At 37.6% G+C, this 17747-nt stretch overlaps 1 protein-coding gene across 3 annotated transcripts in view; it reads left to right on the forward strand.

The window, feature by feature from the left end:
* LOC115214210 (multidrug resistance-associated protein 9-like) overlaps positions 1-17747 on the forward strand; it is a 129687-nt gene that overhangs the window by 109551 nt on the left and 2389 nt on the right. For 2 of the 3 annotated variants that reach the window (XM_036504869.1, XM_029783319.2), the window contains exons 28-32: positions 2723-2882; positions 5582-5660; positions 8017-8130; positions 10834-10998; positions 15832-17006. In XM_036504869.1, coding sequence (XP_036360762.1) covers positions 2723-2882; positions 5582-5660; positions 8017-8130; positions 10834-10998; positions 15832-15924 — 611 coding nt within the window. In that variant the 3' untranslated portion in view covers positions 15925-17006. Of the gene's footprint in view, positions 1-2722; positions 2883-5581; positions 5661-8016; positions 8131-10833; positions 10999-15831; positions 17007-17747 lie in introns of those variants that run through there. The other variant, XM_036504870.1, reaches the window with a different exon arrangement.

Below are 17747 nucleotides of genomic sequence, written 5' to 3' on the forward strand. Positions count from 1 at the left end.
CTCTCGCTCAGATAAAAGGTAATCTGTATGACGCATGTGTGCAAACAGCCATGCTACATGGCAATGAAACATGGGCCGTGACTGCTGAAGATATGCGTAAGCTTGCAAGGAATGAAGCTAGTATGCTCTGCTGGATGTCTAATGTCAGTGTGCATACACGACAGAGTGTAAGTGCCTTGAGAGAAAAGTTGGACATAAGAAGCATCAGATATGGTGTGCAAGAGAGACAACTGCGTTTGTATAGTCATTTGTTGCGTATCGATAAGGACAAATGTATGAAAAAGTGTCACACCCTAGCAGTAGAGGGAACCTGTGGAAGATGTAGACCCAGGAAGACCTGGGATGAGATGTTGAAGCACGACTTTCGAATGTTGGATCTCACCGAGGCGATGACAAGTGACCAACAACTTTGGAGATATGCTGTGCTTGAGAAGACCCGGCAAGCCATATGAAACCGTAACTGTGGCCAGTGTAACATAACCAGCCCATTTCAGAGTACCCTTCGATTATTGGGCAATAAACTACGCTTGCGAAGACCTGTTGAGGCAAGTGATGTCTTTGTCGTGGCCGATGACAGTACCGCTTGATTGGCACATGTGTCCGTGATACGTAAAAAGCACCATTCGAGTGTGGTCGTTACCAGTGCTGCCTAACTGGCTCCCGTGCCGGTGGCATGTAAAAAGCACCATTTAAGCGTGGCCTGTGCCAGTACCGCCTAACTGGCCCTCGTGTCGATGGTAAGTAAAAAGCACCCACTACACTCTCGAAGTGAGTAGCGTTAGGAAGGGCATCCAGCTGTAGAAATATTGTCAGATTGGATTGGAGCCTGGTGCAGTCTTCTTGCTTGCCAGCCCTCAGTCAAACCGTCCACTACATGCCAGCATGGAAAGCGGATGTTAAACGACGATGATGATGATGATGTCACTTGTATATGAATGAAGGATGAGGGAATAGGTATATGCATACACAATGCAATTACTGCGAGTTATTTGTAGTGTGAGATACTGCTATTTTCTTTAACTAACTCACAGACGTATCAAGAAATATTTTGTTCGCTTATCTCTGAAAATAGGTCACCTCCACTGAGACAATTAGACAATGACTAGAGTAACAGCAACTTCCTCGGAAATGGCGCAACTTTGGCCTAACCTTGTTGCTAAGATAGATCTTTGTTTGTTTAAAATATGGTTATGATAGGAAATTCTGTGTAAGAAGACTTATACATATATACAAATAAAAATACATATATGCAAATATATGTGTGCGGTTGTGTGCATGCATGTGCGCACGTGCACAGGTGGGTGCTGAGAAGTTCCTGGCTTTGGGTAAAAGAAATTACAGAAGAATTAGTTAAGAATTTATTCAACATATTGGCCTCTCAGTTTCACACACTTATTGCAGCGGTTTCAATTTTTCTAAACCCTGTAAAAGAACTCAGAAGGTTGGGCCTCCATCCAGGCCTTTCCGGATACCCTTAAAGCCAGGAACTTTTCTGAATCACTTCGTGTATATATATATTATATATATATATTATATATATATATTATATATATAATATATATATATATATATTCAAACGACATACATATACAAACATATATATGCATATATATATATATATATATATAATATATATATATATATATATAATATATATATATATATTATATATATATATATATTATATATATATATATATAATATATATATATATAGGCCTCCACATCATAAAGTTTAAAATTTATCTCGATAGTAAAAATAGAGAAGGAAAAACAGATGATGAAACATTCAAAAGTTAAAATGAAATTAAACTGTAATTGAACCTACATTATCCAGCTTCATATTCTAGAAGGTTAACTATTTCGTTTGTGTGTGTGTGTGTGTGTGTGTGTAAATTTGTATAACATGCTTAAAGCAGATACATTGTTGAAAACCTGACAAATATATCAGTAGCGACAAAAATCTTCCATTGCCCAATACGCTTTTCTGTTTCTTTGAGCCTCGTCTGTAGCAAATGTTCACTGGCACCACATTCTAGGCGAAAATCACAGACCTCACATTTAACTGGCAGGCTGAATAAAAATTCGAATATGAACATATTCCTTTCTCTCCATTGATAAGCATGTGAATGACTATACTTTGCTAAGGATGTCTAATGCAATCAAAACATGAACGTAGTTTTAACTGTATCTACCAAAACTCAAGCTATTTTTTCCATTACTGATTTCTAATTATAATTAATTGGGTTTCTAGTGCGTCAACTCATTTCAGCATTTTTTATTTCTAAAAGGCAATCTTTACAATCAACTTCACGTGGATATTTTATTAGAACACCAAATACTGAGTTATTTACCATTTAAGAGGACCTCTCATATTTTATATCATTGGCAGAGTAGAAAATATGAGACGTCCTCTCAAGGCAAATAACTCAGTATTTGGTGTCCTAATAAAATATCCACGTTAAGTTGGATATAAAGGCTGCTTTTGTTGCTGCTATTAATTATTCTTATTTGATTTAGTTAACCATTATTCATCAATGTTTACCTGTCCTCATCACATTTACAATCTTAGCTAAATTCTGTTCACCACAATAAATGTATCAGCGACTATTTCACAATCAACTTCACTAGGTTTGTTGCTTCAAATAACATGTATTTCGTTTGTTGCTTCAAATAACATGTATTTCGTTTATCCTTATTTCGTTTATCCTATTTCGTCACAGGCAAATCATCCCTGGGTAGTATTCTGTTCAGGCTTGTAAAGGTAGACAAAGGAAAGGTTTTAATTGATGATGATGACATTTCTGAGATTAACCTCGAGGAATTAAGATCGAAAATATCAATCATACCACAAGACCCTGTTCTATTTTCTGGCACAATAAGGTAAGACAGCAACTCTTTTTTATTTAGCGAAAACGCATAAATACCTACCCAAAATTCAAAAGGTTTCCTTTATCATGCAATTATGCTGAGTCAGCCTGAGAATTAGGCTAAAGGTACAATTGTCTGTGGAATATTCAGCTACTTGCACTATAACATGAGATGAACTGTATTTTTATCAGGTCATTAAGAATGAAATGTCCAATTTTGAACTGAAAGTTTATTTTACTTTGTCTCAACAAAAAGCAATGCGGTTAAAGTATGCACCTAAATTATCAACACAATTTTGCCATTTTATCGGTAGCTTATTTATGTTGGCAGCGAAGAGTTCTGGAGAGCAAGAGGTGGTGAAATCACGAAAGGCTGTTTTTGCATTTTCTTCAAATTTGAAGTTTTTTCCTTGCAAAAAGTTGTCTAATGCCGAGAAAACGTGATAGTCAGTTCGTGCAAGAACTGGTGAATATGGTAGATGACAAGAGTACTTCCAAGTTCAGTTCCTATAATTTGAGTACCGTTCTTTGTGCAACATGTGGTCGAGCATTGTCTTGCAAGAGAATTGGCCTGTCTCTTTCGACCAATCTCGGTTGTTTAATTGCAAGTTCACTCATCATTTCATCCACTTGGTTGATCTATACATCCGCTGTAATTGACTTACCAAACTGTAGTGGATGACACCAGCCATGGACCACCGAACAGATATCATGTGTGAGTGTATGTGTGTGTACACGCGCGGATACATGCATATATATGTATGTTTGTACATACATACATACATGTATAAAAATATATATATATATATATAATATATATATATATTATATATATATATATATATATATATATATATAATATATATATATATTTTCTCTTATGAGGTTTTTACGCTATCTACCTGACAATTTCTTGTTAAGTTTTCCTTATTAAGTAGTTGTCCTTAATTGCTATATATATATATATATATGTATGTATGTATGTATGTATGTATGTATGTACGTTCATACATACATGTATATAATTCAACTCACTGATTAGGTGCTTATGCAGAAGAGAAAAAAATCCACCTGGTTTAGAGATTAATTTATAACATCACGTTAAATTCCAATACTTCCTTACCTCGACGCAAGCATGTATAATGCTGCATAGCGTTTATAATTAGCTATAACAAATACTGTAAGCAAATCATATTAGAAAAACTAGAAAGCAAACAATATCCTTGATAATTCAAAAGCTTCATTTCTACAGCTGTTTCGACAACACCTATAGATGTTCACAACTACACAATTAATACTCTTTTATTTGTTTCAGTCATTTGACTGCGTCCATGCTGGAGCACCGCCTTTAGTCGAGCAAAATCGATCCCAGGACTTATTTTTTGTAAGCCTAGTACTTATTCTATCGGTCTCTTTTGCCGAACCTCTAAGTTACGGGGACGTAAACACACCAGCATCGGTTGTCAAGCGATGTTGGGGGAGGGGGACAAACACGGACACAAACATATACACACACAAACACACACACACGCACACACACACATACATACATACATATATATATATATATATATATATATATATATATATATATACGACGGGCTTCTTTCAGTTTCCGTCTACCAAATCCACTCACCAATATTAATAATTATTACATAGTAATAGTCGAAAACAATGCGAGTGTATTTCATCAGGACCATACTCGTCCAATCGATGTGAAATGTTAGTGTGCATGTATGACAAAGTATAAACGTGCTGAGAGATAAATTGGGCATAAAAGGCATCAGATGTGGCGTGCAGGAGAGAAGATGGTGCAGGTATGATCGTGTAACGTGGATGGACGAGGACAGCCGATCAGTGAAGAGGGAGACCCAGGAATACATGGGACAAAGTGGTTAAGACTGACCCCAAGATGTTGAGCCTCTTGGAAGACATGACGGAGAACCGAGATGAATGGTGATATGTTGTGCTTGAGAAGATCCGTCCATCCCAGCACAACTGAGGTTCTGTCAAGCCTTTCTCCACAACTCATCTAACACCCTTTCTTCCATCAGCTTTCTTTATTACCCTATTTCCTTCTTTCACTTTCCCTCTGCTGAACTGATATTCTCAATGTCCAACTCACTCCCTATCTCTGATCATATGACACTTTTCTCACTCAGCACAATTACCAATGTATCCGCCTTTTCGGCTCCTCTATCCAGCTCTGTCTCTCATATTCACCTTGTACCTTGACCTCACAGCTCTAACCCCCTCTCTCTCTCTCCAGGTGGGTAAACCATGTATTCACCTCTTCACCCTATCCTATCCTATGAGTTGGCAGTATCTTTGTGTCTGTCCTTCTCCCCAACCATTGCTTGACAACTGGTATTGGTTTGTTTAGATCTCCATTATTTAGCAGTTCAGCAAAAGAAACCAATAGTATAAGTACAAGGCTTGAAAAGTAAGTGCTGGGGGTCAATTTGTTCAACACCAGAACTTATTTTATTCATTCGATTAGTTTCTCAAGGCAATGACCCAACATTGCCGCAGTCTAATGACTGAAATAAGTAAAAAGAAAAAGAATACTTGAGTACATACATATATATGCATGTATTTAACAATGAATACAATCAAAATAGAACAATAAGGCATGATTCATATTATTAGAAAACTATCTTTTGAAATAGTTTCCTTAATTCCATGGAAATTCATACAGTTACGTCTTTATAGATACAATCTTGACCCTTTCTCTGAGTACTCAGATGAAGAACTGTGGCAATCTCTGGAAAAAGTACAGATAAAGTCCAAAGTAAGTATGATGTTGTTTTCAGATTGAAAATTTCTTTCTCTTTTTCTCTCCATATGTGTGTGTGTGTGTGTGTGTGTGTGTGTGTGTGTGTGTGTGTGTGTGTGTGTGTATTGAGTCACCCCATAAATAATGTGGTTTTTTCATTCGCGTGAACTAAAAGTCGGGAGGGAGTGGGATAAACTACCTGCATTAACTTGCTATAAAAGCAGGTAGTAATTTTACCTTGTACTTATTCTTAGTGAAAGCTTTGAAGAGTGCAGTTCGATTTTAACAGTTATTTTTTAATCTATAATGGAAGTAACAAAGGAGCATATTTGGCATATTTTGCTTTATGAGTTCAATAAAGGCAACAATGCAATGGAAAGTACGTGGAATATTTATGTAGTATATGGAGATCGGACAATAAGTGCAAGCCAATGTCAACAGTGGTTCCAGAAATTCCAAGCCAGAAACTACAGCCTAGAAGACAAGCCTCATCCTGGAAGATCTGTCGAGCTTCACAAGACGTCCTGCAAAACCTGGTGGAACAAAATCCCATAACTGTTAAGGAACTAGCAGAGAAGCTTGGATTTGGTCGTTCAACCATTCATTGACACTTGTATGCCATTAGAAAAATCAGCAAATTAGGTCAATGTGTTCCTCACAAACTTTCTGAGTTTAATCGTACTTAGAGAGTGAATGTGTGCTCTTCTTTGCTGTCATGTCTCACAAATGAACCCTCTTTTGGACTGATGACAAAAAATAGGTTCTCTATAAAAATGTAAAGCACCAAAGACAGTAGGTATGGAAAGGAGAAATACTTGTATCCTAGGCTAAGAAGGTCTTCACCCACGTAAGGTGTTGTTATCTATTTGGTGGAATATGAAAGGTGTAGTCCACTTTGAACTTTTAAACCCAAACCAAAGTATAATAAAGGAGATCTACTGCAAGCAGCTTGAGTGGCTTAAGTCAGCGCCAGATGAAAAACAACCATCTTTGGTTTCAAAATGAAAGGTGTTCTTCCATCAGGATAATGCTTGGCCACATACAGTGAGGATGACATTCCAAAGGCTGGAGCAGTTTGAATGGGAAACGATGCCCCACCCACCATATTCGCCGGACGTTGCCCCATCTGATTATCATTTATTCCGCAGTCTTCAAAATCATTTGGACAGGAAAATTATGAATTCTGTAGATGAGGTTAGAACAGTACTGGAGGAGTATTTTTCATCACAGACAAGTGAATTTTGGAAGAGGGGCCTTGCAAATCTACCAGATAGACGGAAGAGCATTGTAGAAAAATGAGCAAGGAAATATTTTAGATAAAAAAGAACTTTGTTTATCTTAATTTTGAAAAATAAAAGAAAAAACCGCATTATTTATGGAATGAACCAATATATATGAACAATATATATGAACACAAATAACATAGGTGCAGGAGTGGCTGTGTGGTAAGTAGCTTGCTTAGCAACCAAACGGTTTTGGGTTCATTCCCACTGTGTGGCACCTTGAGCAAGTGTCTTCTACTTTAGCCTCGGGCCGACCAAAGCCTTGTGAGTGGATTTGGTAGATGGAAACTGAAAGAAGTTGTATATATGTATGTGTATGTATATGTTTGTGTGTCTGTGTTTGTCCCCCCAACATCACTTGACAACCAATGATGGCGTGTTTACGTCCCCGTAACTTAGTGGCAAAAGAGACTGATAGAATAAGTACTAGGCTTCCAAAGAATAAGTCCTGGGGTTGGTTTGCTCGACTAAAGGCTGGTGCTCCAGCCTGGCCACAGTCAAATGACAGAAACAAGTAAAAGAGTATATGTTTATATAATATAATATATACATATGAAAATAGACATATGGAAAGGCATGTATTGCACTCAAAATTGCCAGATTGTGGTTTCAATTCCAAGACCAGGTGTTGCATTGTGTTCTTGAGCAAAACGCTCCATTTCACATTGCTCTGCAATCATTTCATCAATTGACGTGTGACACATTGTGCACCTGTACTGGATAATGTTGATTTGATGGAGGGAGTAAGCTTGTGTGAACACAAACATTCTGATCACTATAAACAAATCATCTGTATGGTTGTTCAGCAAGAAATTACAGAACCATCATATATCCCCTAATAACAAGAGAGAGAGAGAGAGTGTGTGTGTGTGTGTGTGTGTGTGTGTGTCTGTGTGTGTGTGCCTGTGTGTGTGTGTGTTATATACACACACATGCCACACATACAACACATACAATCATATATATATATATATATATATAAAATATCAAAGATAAACACACTAGCCTGAATCTATCAATATAGAGTAAAATAAAAATGATGACCAAAAAAACACGACTTTATCTTTAATCATTTTGTAACTGTTTAGATCATGAACATGGAGCATTGTCTTGACTCAATGGTTGAAGAAAATGGTGAAAATATTTCTGTTGGAGAAAGGCAACTAATTTGCATGGCACGAGCACTCTTGAAGAACAATAAGGTAAGTTTTGTCATTTATCATTACAGTAAAAAGGGCGGCAAGCTAGTAGAAATGTTAGCATGCCGGGTGAAATGCTTAGTGGTATTTCGTCTGCCGTTACGTTTTGAGTTCAACTTCCGCCAAGGTCAACTTTGCCTTTCATCCTTTTTTTGGGGGGGGGTCGATAAATTAAGTACCAGTTACACACTGGGGTCGATGTAATCAATTTAATCCCTTTGTCTGTCCTTGTTTGTCCCCTCTATGTTTAGCCCCTTGTGGGCAATAAAGAAATAAGAAATGTTTGCACACCAGACAAAATGTTTTAGTGGCATTTCTTCTGGCTTTACAGTCTGTGATTGTTGAGGTCAACTTTGCTTTTTGTCCTTTCTGAATATTGATGTCGATGTAATTGATTAGTACCAACCCACAAAAGTTTCAGGCCTTGTGATTACATTAGAATGAATTATCACAGTAAATGTAAGGGCAGTAAATTGGCAGAATTGTGAAAATGCATTGCAGTTTATTCAGGCTTTTTATGCACCCACCAAGATCGGCTTCTACCTTTCATCCTTTGGAGACAATTAAATAGAGTACCAGTCAAATACTAGAATCAATATAGTAAACCGTTCCTCCCCTTAGATTTCTATCCTTGTATCTATTTTAGAAATTAATATATGATAAAGGTAATGAGATATGCAAAGACAGTAGAGAGAGGAGTTAAATATATTATTTGTATTTAGTTAAATCCCACTATTTTCTGCATTAGATTTCATGGTGGTCAACTTTACCTTACATCTCTCTGATGTTAATATAAGGACCAGTTTAAGGTGGTGAGCTGGCAGAATCATTAGCTCACCAGAAAAAATGCTTACTGCATTTCATTGTCTTCACATTCTGAGTTCAAATTCCACCAAGGTTGACTTTGCCTTTCATCCTTTCTGGATCGATAGAATAAGTACCTGTTGAACAATGGGGTCAATGTAATTGGCTTACCCCTTCTCCTCTTCCCCCATTCCCCCTGAATTTGTTGGCCTTGTGCCAAAATTTGATATCTGTATAAGGACCAGTCAAGTACTGGGCCAAGTGATACACTACACAGCCTCCAAAAGCTGTGCCAATGTTAAAAATTCTTATTGCTAGGTAGTAGAAGCTCTAGAATAATAAATGGGAAAGCCCTGCACCAGAATTTATAAACCTAACAGAAATATACCAGAAGCTTGGTACGGATATGGCTATGAAGTTGAGGAGTCCACTTTGGAATCACCTACTTCCAGATTTGATCCCTCTGTGAGAAACATTGGCCAGATATCTTCTCCTATAGTTGCGGTTTGGCCAATACGTTGCAAGTGGAATTTCATAAAGGAAACTATATGGAAATCCATCAATAACAAGGGACGAGACAGCTTCTATTCAGTTGTTCCAACTGCTACAAATATCCATAAATCACAATCTAATGACTTACAAAAAGAGGATACACTGACTAATGTTGCACTAAATATATAACCCAAGAATAGGCAATGGTTAAGACGAAATACTTTTGATGATAGACTTACTCACTCAAAGCTGACTTTGAGCTAATGACAACAACACATCTCTATATGGTCACTCAGCCTTCGAGAAATAGCAGTCAAGTCACACCACATGTTGTCTTAATAACATAAGGACACAATGAATAATAGAATCTATAATAGAATAATAGAATCTTGCCTTACAGAAAAAGGCAAAATGATTATGGTTAGAATGCCTTTGGTACTTCATTTTTCTGTCAAGTCCACAGAGTGTTGGGGAAAGGAATGGTGGGGTGATGATATAAATAGTGTTCTTGGACTCATTCACCATCGTTGATTTTAGAGTGAGTGAGTCAGAGAAGATGAAGATGAAGAAGGAAGAAGATGAAGATGAAAAAGGATGCAGAAGGAAGAAGATGAAGAAGAAAGATGAAGAAGATGAAGAAGATGATGAAGAAGGAAGGAAGAAGATGAAGAAGGAAGAAGATGAAGAAGGATGAAGATGAAGACGAAGAATGAGAATGAAGAATGAAGATGAAGAATGAAGATAAAGAATGAAGATGATGAAGGAAGATGAAGAAGGCAGAAGATGAAAATGAAGAAAGAAGAGGGGAAAAGAAGAAGAAACATCCTCCAGTACTAGACTGATACTTCACATATCAGCACCCAGAGGGATGGAAAGTAAAGCTGAGGTTGTTAATGCTCTTCAGAAATCCCATATTTCTTTGTCACTTGGCCATCCTTAACTGACAACTCCGTTGGCTGGATACATACTGAGTGCCTACTTCAACATCTATAAACCAAGCCTTTCAGTTGACGCATACAAGCCAGAGAAAAAGAGGATGATTGAAGATCGAGTGTCACTAAAGAGATGCTTGTGTCTGGTGAACAGGTGTTGGAGCAACACCAAAAATCTAGCATAGGACAATAAGTAATAAATTAAATGCTGTAACTGCTCTGTGTAATCAATGGAGCACCCTGGCAGTTTCATACATCACATGGTGTGGAAATTCCTAAATCTAAGTTAATGTCTAAGATAATAAAAAAAACTTATACTGAGCCTAACAGCTCTGGATTTCTACTTTATATGTTTTTACCTATGTGTGAAATAGTTTATTGAGTTTTCTTTCGTTGATTGTTTCTGTTTTATGTTTAGCACAGCCATAAATGCTGTTATGATCAAAGTATTGAGTCTCTCTTTATTTCTCTTGGCTAGATTTTATTGCTGGACGAAGCTACCGCCTCCATAGATACAGGAACCGATGCTATAATACAAGCAACAATTGCTAGAGTCTTTTCTGACTATACTGTATTGACAATTGCACATCGTCTGAACACAGTATTAAACTGCGATAAAATATTGGTTATGGACCAAGGACAGGTATGCATTGGTTTTCTTTTTTTTTTTTTGTTTAAGATTATCCTGTTCTGATTCTCTGGTGTAGCTATTAGCTTCAATTTATTTGAACATCAAAACTCAGCGTTCATTCTCCATTAAAGTTTCATAGAGCTTATTCCTCATTAGCAAACGATGCTGATTACAACTAATCATGCCAAAAATATAAGGGAGAATTCTGAAGAATAAAATCACACATGAAGAAAGTAACCAGAAATAGGTTATTTGCAATAAGAAAAATCATCACTTAATACAGGGGATTAAATAGTAATTACAGACAAAAGTTGTACTCAATACGTGTTCTGTGTAGGATACTGATAATTTAGGAATAAAACAGTGTGGAGAATAATACAGTGGCGAGGAAAAATAGAAAGAAAAGCAGGGGGTTGCCATTCTTTTTATGTTTTAGTTTTAAGGAAGTTCAATTGGGATCACAAAGAAATTAGAATAAAGGATTTTAAATAGAAACCTATATACCAAAATCCAAAAAGAGTTCTGTGTTTAAGCAGTAAAGATAATGAAGCTAATAATTGCAGTTAACAACGACCTAAAAAGCTAAATCATACTTCAAAACTGCTTCGTGTCAGATAATATACCATTGTGCAGTACATTGATTTAATTTCTTCTTCCTTACCTTTGGATTAACGAATACCTAGCAAATTAAATTTCACATACAAATATAGTCAGTTAATATACATTTTACAGAGCCACCTGTGAATACATAAAAGTCAGGGGGTTTTTACCACAATACAATACCAGCACTAAATCAACATAACTGGGAATATAGAAACAACCTCCATAATATAAAATTAGAGGCAACACAAATACCTTCCTACTCCTAAAGTAGACAGTAGTGCAACTTACTGCATAAACACAAAAGTGCACCTACTTGTAAGGTAAATAACTTGCATGACAGTACAGCAATAAATTAAAATACAGGAGCGGCTGTGTGGTAAGTAGCTTGCTTACCAACCACATGGTTCCTGGTTCAGTCCCACTGTGTGGCACCTTGGGCAAGTGTCTTCTACTATAGCCTCGGCCAACCAAAGCCTTGTGAGTGGATTTGGTAGACGGAAACTGAAAGAAGCCCGTCGTATATATGTATTTATATGTATGTGTGTGTATATGTTTGTGTATCTGTGTTTGTCCCCCCAACGTCGCTTGACAACCAATGCTGGTGTGTTTACGTCCCCGTAACTTAGCGGTTCGGCAAAACAGACTGATAGAATAAGTACTAGGCTTACAAAGAATAAGTCCTGGGGTCGATTTGTGGTAGATGGAACTTCTAGTTTTTTCCCCTGGTATGTGAGGGAATCTGTTTTCTGTATATCTTCAGTCTTTATTGCCCCTATGTACCTGCCACACACAAAAACTATCTTCCCGATTAACCTTCCTTTGATATTGCTGTACCTTTTATGTGTCCATAGCTTACACCAGGTACATCTTATGGAGTTTCTACCCACGCTTTTTCTACAGATCGAGCAGAGCCATCTATCCTTGTTGTCTTTTCATTAATACAGGAGTGGAGAGTAAAAACTTACACTAATATCATTGTGACAGGTGGCCTGGTATTTGTTTGAGAACTACAGAGTGAAGATACTCATGGGTCAGGGATCATTTCTGAACTGAGCCACAGATTATGCCTACCACCTACCAACATTTGAACTAACTGACCCTTGTAATTTAGCTGAATACATATTACAAGTTTCACATTGGTTGCTCAACTTGCTAGAAATAGCAGCTAAAATCTCCCTCAACAACAACTTACTATCTCAGATAAAGAAGGATACATTGAATAATGTAATCCTTGATATTTCCCTCCGTTTTTCTTGGTCATGATTGACCTAGAGCTACACAACTAGTAATATTTGCTATTAGATCAAACCCAAACGGATGAATGGCAAAACTGAACTTTGTGGGATTTGAACTCAGAACATGAAGAAATGAAACCAAATACTGTTAAACAGCTTGCTTACTACTTTACTGATTCACCCACTCTATCACCCAAATAACAGCAATAGCAGCAGCAGCAGTAGCAGTAGCAGTAGAAGTAGTAGTAGTAGTAGAAACAGCTGCAGTAGCAAGCAGAGCAGTAGTGGTGGTGCTAGTAGCAGCAACAGAAGCAACAGCAGCAGTGGGGGTTAGTAGTAGTAGTAGTAGTAGTAGTAGTAGTAGTAGTAGTAGTAGCAGCAGCAGCAGCAGCAGCAGCAGTAGTAGTAGTAGTAGTAGTAGTAGTAGTAGTAGTAGTAGTAGCAACAGCAGTGGGGGTTAGTAGTAGTAGTAGCAGCAGCAGCAGCAGCAGCAGCAGCAGCAGCAGCAGTAGTAGTAGTAGTAGTAGTAGTAGTAGTAGTGACAATAGCAATTGTTTATAAAGTCATAAGACAAGGAATCTGAGGGAAGGAACAGTAAATTATATCAACCTCAGTACTTGACAGGTATGCTGTTTAATAACATCAAGAAAAATAGATTTCCAACACAGGCCAAAGGACAGAGATTTCGGTTAGAGTGAGTGCAGGCAAGTACATCATTGCACATATATGACTGATATATGTAGGTGTAGACATGGTTAAGTGATGAGAAGTTTACTTCCCAACCATATGCCTCTAGGTTCAGTCCCATTGTGTGGCACCTTGGGCAGTTGTCTTCTACTAAAGCCTTGAGCTGAAAAGGCATGGGATAGATTTGGCGGACAGAAACTGAAAGAAGCCCTTCATATACTTTTAGCTTCTGTTACCTAGGTGACCAAGTCAGTAGTGGGAGTGGACGCTCTGAGAGTGTAGCTGCTAGAATAGGAATAGCCTGGGCAAAGTTCAGAGAGCTCCTACCTCTGATGGTGACAAAGAGCCTCTCGCTCAGAGTAAAAGGTAGACTGTATGATGCATGTGTACGAGCAGCCATGCTACATGGCAGTGAAACATGGGCCATGACTGCTGAGGATATGCATAAGCTTGCAAGGAATGAAGCTAGTATGCTCTGCTGGGTGTGTAATGTCAGTGTGCATACACAACAGAGTGTAAGCACTCTGAGAGAAAAGTTGAACTTAACCAGCCCATTTAAGAGTTCTCTTCAATCATTGGGCAATAAACTGCACTTGTAAAGACTAGTTCAGGCAAATGAAGTTGTTGTTGTGGCCGATGACAGTACCGTCTGATTGGCACCCATGCCAGTGGCATGTAAAAAGCACCATTCAAGCGTGGTTGATGCCAACACTGGCTGACTGGTCCCATGCCTGTGACACATAAAAAGCACCATTCAAGTGTGGTTGATGCCAGTACCGCCTGACTGGCCCTTGTGCCAGTGGCATGTAAAAAACACCCACCACACTCTAGGAGCTGTTGGCATTAGGAAGGGCATCTATCTATAGAAACTTTGCCAGATCAGCTTGGAGCTTTGTGCAGCCTTCTGGCTTGCCAGCCTTCAGTCAAACTGTCCAACCCATCCCAGCATGGAAAGCAGACGTTAAACGACGACGATGATGATGATTATGATGATAATATATATATATGTGTGTGTGTGTGTGTGTGTGTGTGTGTGTGTGTATATATATAAATTGTTGACATCATAAGAATTTTATAAACTTTTGGGAAATCATGAAATAATTTTTTTGGTGGTGAACATTAACTTTCAAGACACATCACATAAAGTTATAAATAATAGCATGTAAATATTGGGTTGAATAGATGCCTATGGGACAGCTGTTGGCTTTTCTATCCAAAAGAGTTTTTTAACACAATACTTACACTGCGCCTAAATAATATTGTTATTATTTAGGCACAAGAGTGGCTGATTGATAAGTAGCTTGCTTACGAACTACATGGTTCCGGGTTCAGTCCCACTGCGTAGCACCTTGGGCAAGTGTCTTCTACTATAGCCTCGGGCCAACCAAAGCCTTGTGAGTAGATTTGGTAGACGGAAACTGAAAAGAAGCCCATCGTATATATGTGTGTGTGTTTGTGTGTCTGTGTTTGTCCCCCCAACAGCGCTTGACAACCGATGGTGGTGTGTTTATGTCCCTGTAACTTAGCAGTTCAGCAAAAGAGACCAATAAAATAAGTACTAGGCTTACAAAGAATAAGTCCTAGGGTCGATTTACTTGACTAAAGGTGGTGCTCCAGCATGGCCACAGTCAAATGATTGAAACACGTAAAAGAGTAAAGTTTTATGTAACATGCCTTCAAGAGCCAATGTTCCAAATAAGTTATGTTTCTATGTATGTATGCATGTGTGTGTGTGTGTGTGTCTGTGTGTCTTGACACTGCATAATGGTTGTAAATAAGTGTCACAGTGACACAAACCATGTCATTCATCATCATCATCATCAATGTCTGTTTTCCATGTGGGCATGGGTTGGATGGTTTGACAGAAGCTGACCAACTGAAAGACTGTTTAGGTTCCAAGTCTGTTTTGGCATGGTTTCTACAGCTGGATGCTCTTCCTAACACCAACCACTTTATAGAGTGTACTAGGTGCTTTTACACAGCACCAACACAGGCACTTTTTACATGGCACCAGCACTTGTATTTTGTGAGAACATATCTAACCATGGAGAAATATTATCATACTTGGAAAATAGTGCAGTTTGACAACAGGAAGAGCATCAAGCCACAGAATAATCTGCCTTGTGCTTCATCCAACTCATGCCAGCATGGAAATGTGGACAGACGATGATGGCAATATTGATGCGAGAGACAAGAACCACAAAGTTGATACCATGCACTTATAATAATGAAAATTTTAACCAGTTTATGATAGTGATTTTGTGTGGATTGGAAACTGGTTTCTTATCTTAATCATGTTACTTTTTCTTCTCTTCTGTAGATCATTGAATTTGATTCACCAGAGGTCCTCCTTAGTAAGCCGTCATCAATGTTTAGTCAAATGATGTCAACAAGTGGTGGGGGAGCACTGTAATTATCACAGAAAACAAACTAATACATAGGTGAGTCAGTGGCAAGTTGACATATGAATGTGTGTGTGTATGTAGATACAAACCTATTTACAGGGTGCTTGGGCTAAATTTGACAGTTTACATAAGAGAAAAAGAAAATACAATATCCCATCCAAAAATAAAATAAATTTAAAAAATCAAAAAATATCAACTAGATTTATGGCTAGGTGATAACAATTTAAAGTAGCCTCCCTCAGCTTCCACCAGAGCCTCAAGACAACTCCAGAACCTGATGCATGCATTCTTAACAGTGTTCCAAGAAAGATCTCTGAACACATCCTTGATCTTGGCCATCAGCTCAGCCTCAGTGTTGTAGGCAGAGCAGTTGGTGTCTTTCTGAACCATGCCCCACATATAAGTAATCCATGGGATTAGAACAGGAGGAATTAGGAGGCCAGAAATTGGGACTGGTAAGACCATAGAAATTTTCAGACAATCACTTATGAAACTTCCCAGAGGTATGGCAAGAAGCTGAATCCTGCTGCTATACATATGGCCTCCTGGCAGCAACCCTCTCCAGGTAGAGTTTGACCACAGTTTCCAGCAGCTTCACAAAGCCATCTGAATTGAGCCGAAGGCACTGTTCAAAGATGTGGGGCAACATAACATCACACTCATTGAAGATATATACTCAACGACCATCACAGATTGTGAGAACTTGGTTTTCATGATTTTCATGTCATGTTTCACAGCTTTCACTGTGCTCACAGAGCATGCACAGCAGTCATGTCAGCATTTTGATACACAGCACAAATCATCATGATACAATATTCAAATGGCTTCCAGTGCTCCATGTCAGCTAACATTTTCTCAACTACAACTTTCATCTTTATGCTCTCCAACACAGTTGACTATTCACCAATATAGGAGGCTGTTCTTGAAAGAAGGCATGAAAGTCATCAAACCTAGCTTGAACACGTTATACGCATGCACACACACACATACACACTATATATATGTGTGGGGGGTATATGTATGTGTGTATATGTGTATATATACACACACAATATATATATATACACTTGGAAATAGATGTGCAGCATTCAATCATATAATAATAATACAAAAAATATATAAATAAATGCATATATACATACATATATGTACATACCTACATATATATTTATATATACATGCATATAAGGGTACAGGACATCAAAAAAACATGAACAAAATGAGAAACGAGAACACAAAAAACAAAAACATAGAAAACGAACATTTTTCGAACAACAAAAGAAATAAATAGAGAAACGAGACAGGCAACATAAAGAACATTCCCTTCATCAGTTGTCCTGTTTTTTATCTACTCCGTGTTTTGAAGATAGGGACAAGACGTGACTTCGTTAAAGCAATCCTGTTTTAACAAAGTACCATCTTGTCCCTACCTTCGAAACACAGAGTTGATAAAACAGCAGACAACTGATGAAGGGAATGTTCTTTATGTTACCTGTCTTGTTTCACTATTTATTTCTTTTGTTGTTCGAAAAATGTTCGTTTTCTATGTTTTTGTTTTTTACGTTCGCGTTTCTCATTTTGTTCACCTTTTTTTGATGTCCTGTACCCGTATATGCATGTATATATACATATATACATATATATGCATGTATATATACATATATATGCATGTATATATACATATATATATATATATATATATATATATACATATATATGTATATATATATATATATATATTGATAAAAATGGTAAGACAACACACACACAGGGTGGCCCAGAAGTCACAAAGGTGTTTCAATATTTACTATCTCATTTATTTTGTTTAAAA

The sequence above is a fragment of the Octopus sinensis genome, linkage group LG7, assembly GCF_006345805.1.
Source record: "Octopus sinensis linkage group LG7, ASM634580v1, whole genome shotgun sequence".
NCBI lineage: Eukaryota > Metazoa > Mollusca > Cephalopoda > Octopoda > Octopodidae > Octopus > Octopus sinensis.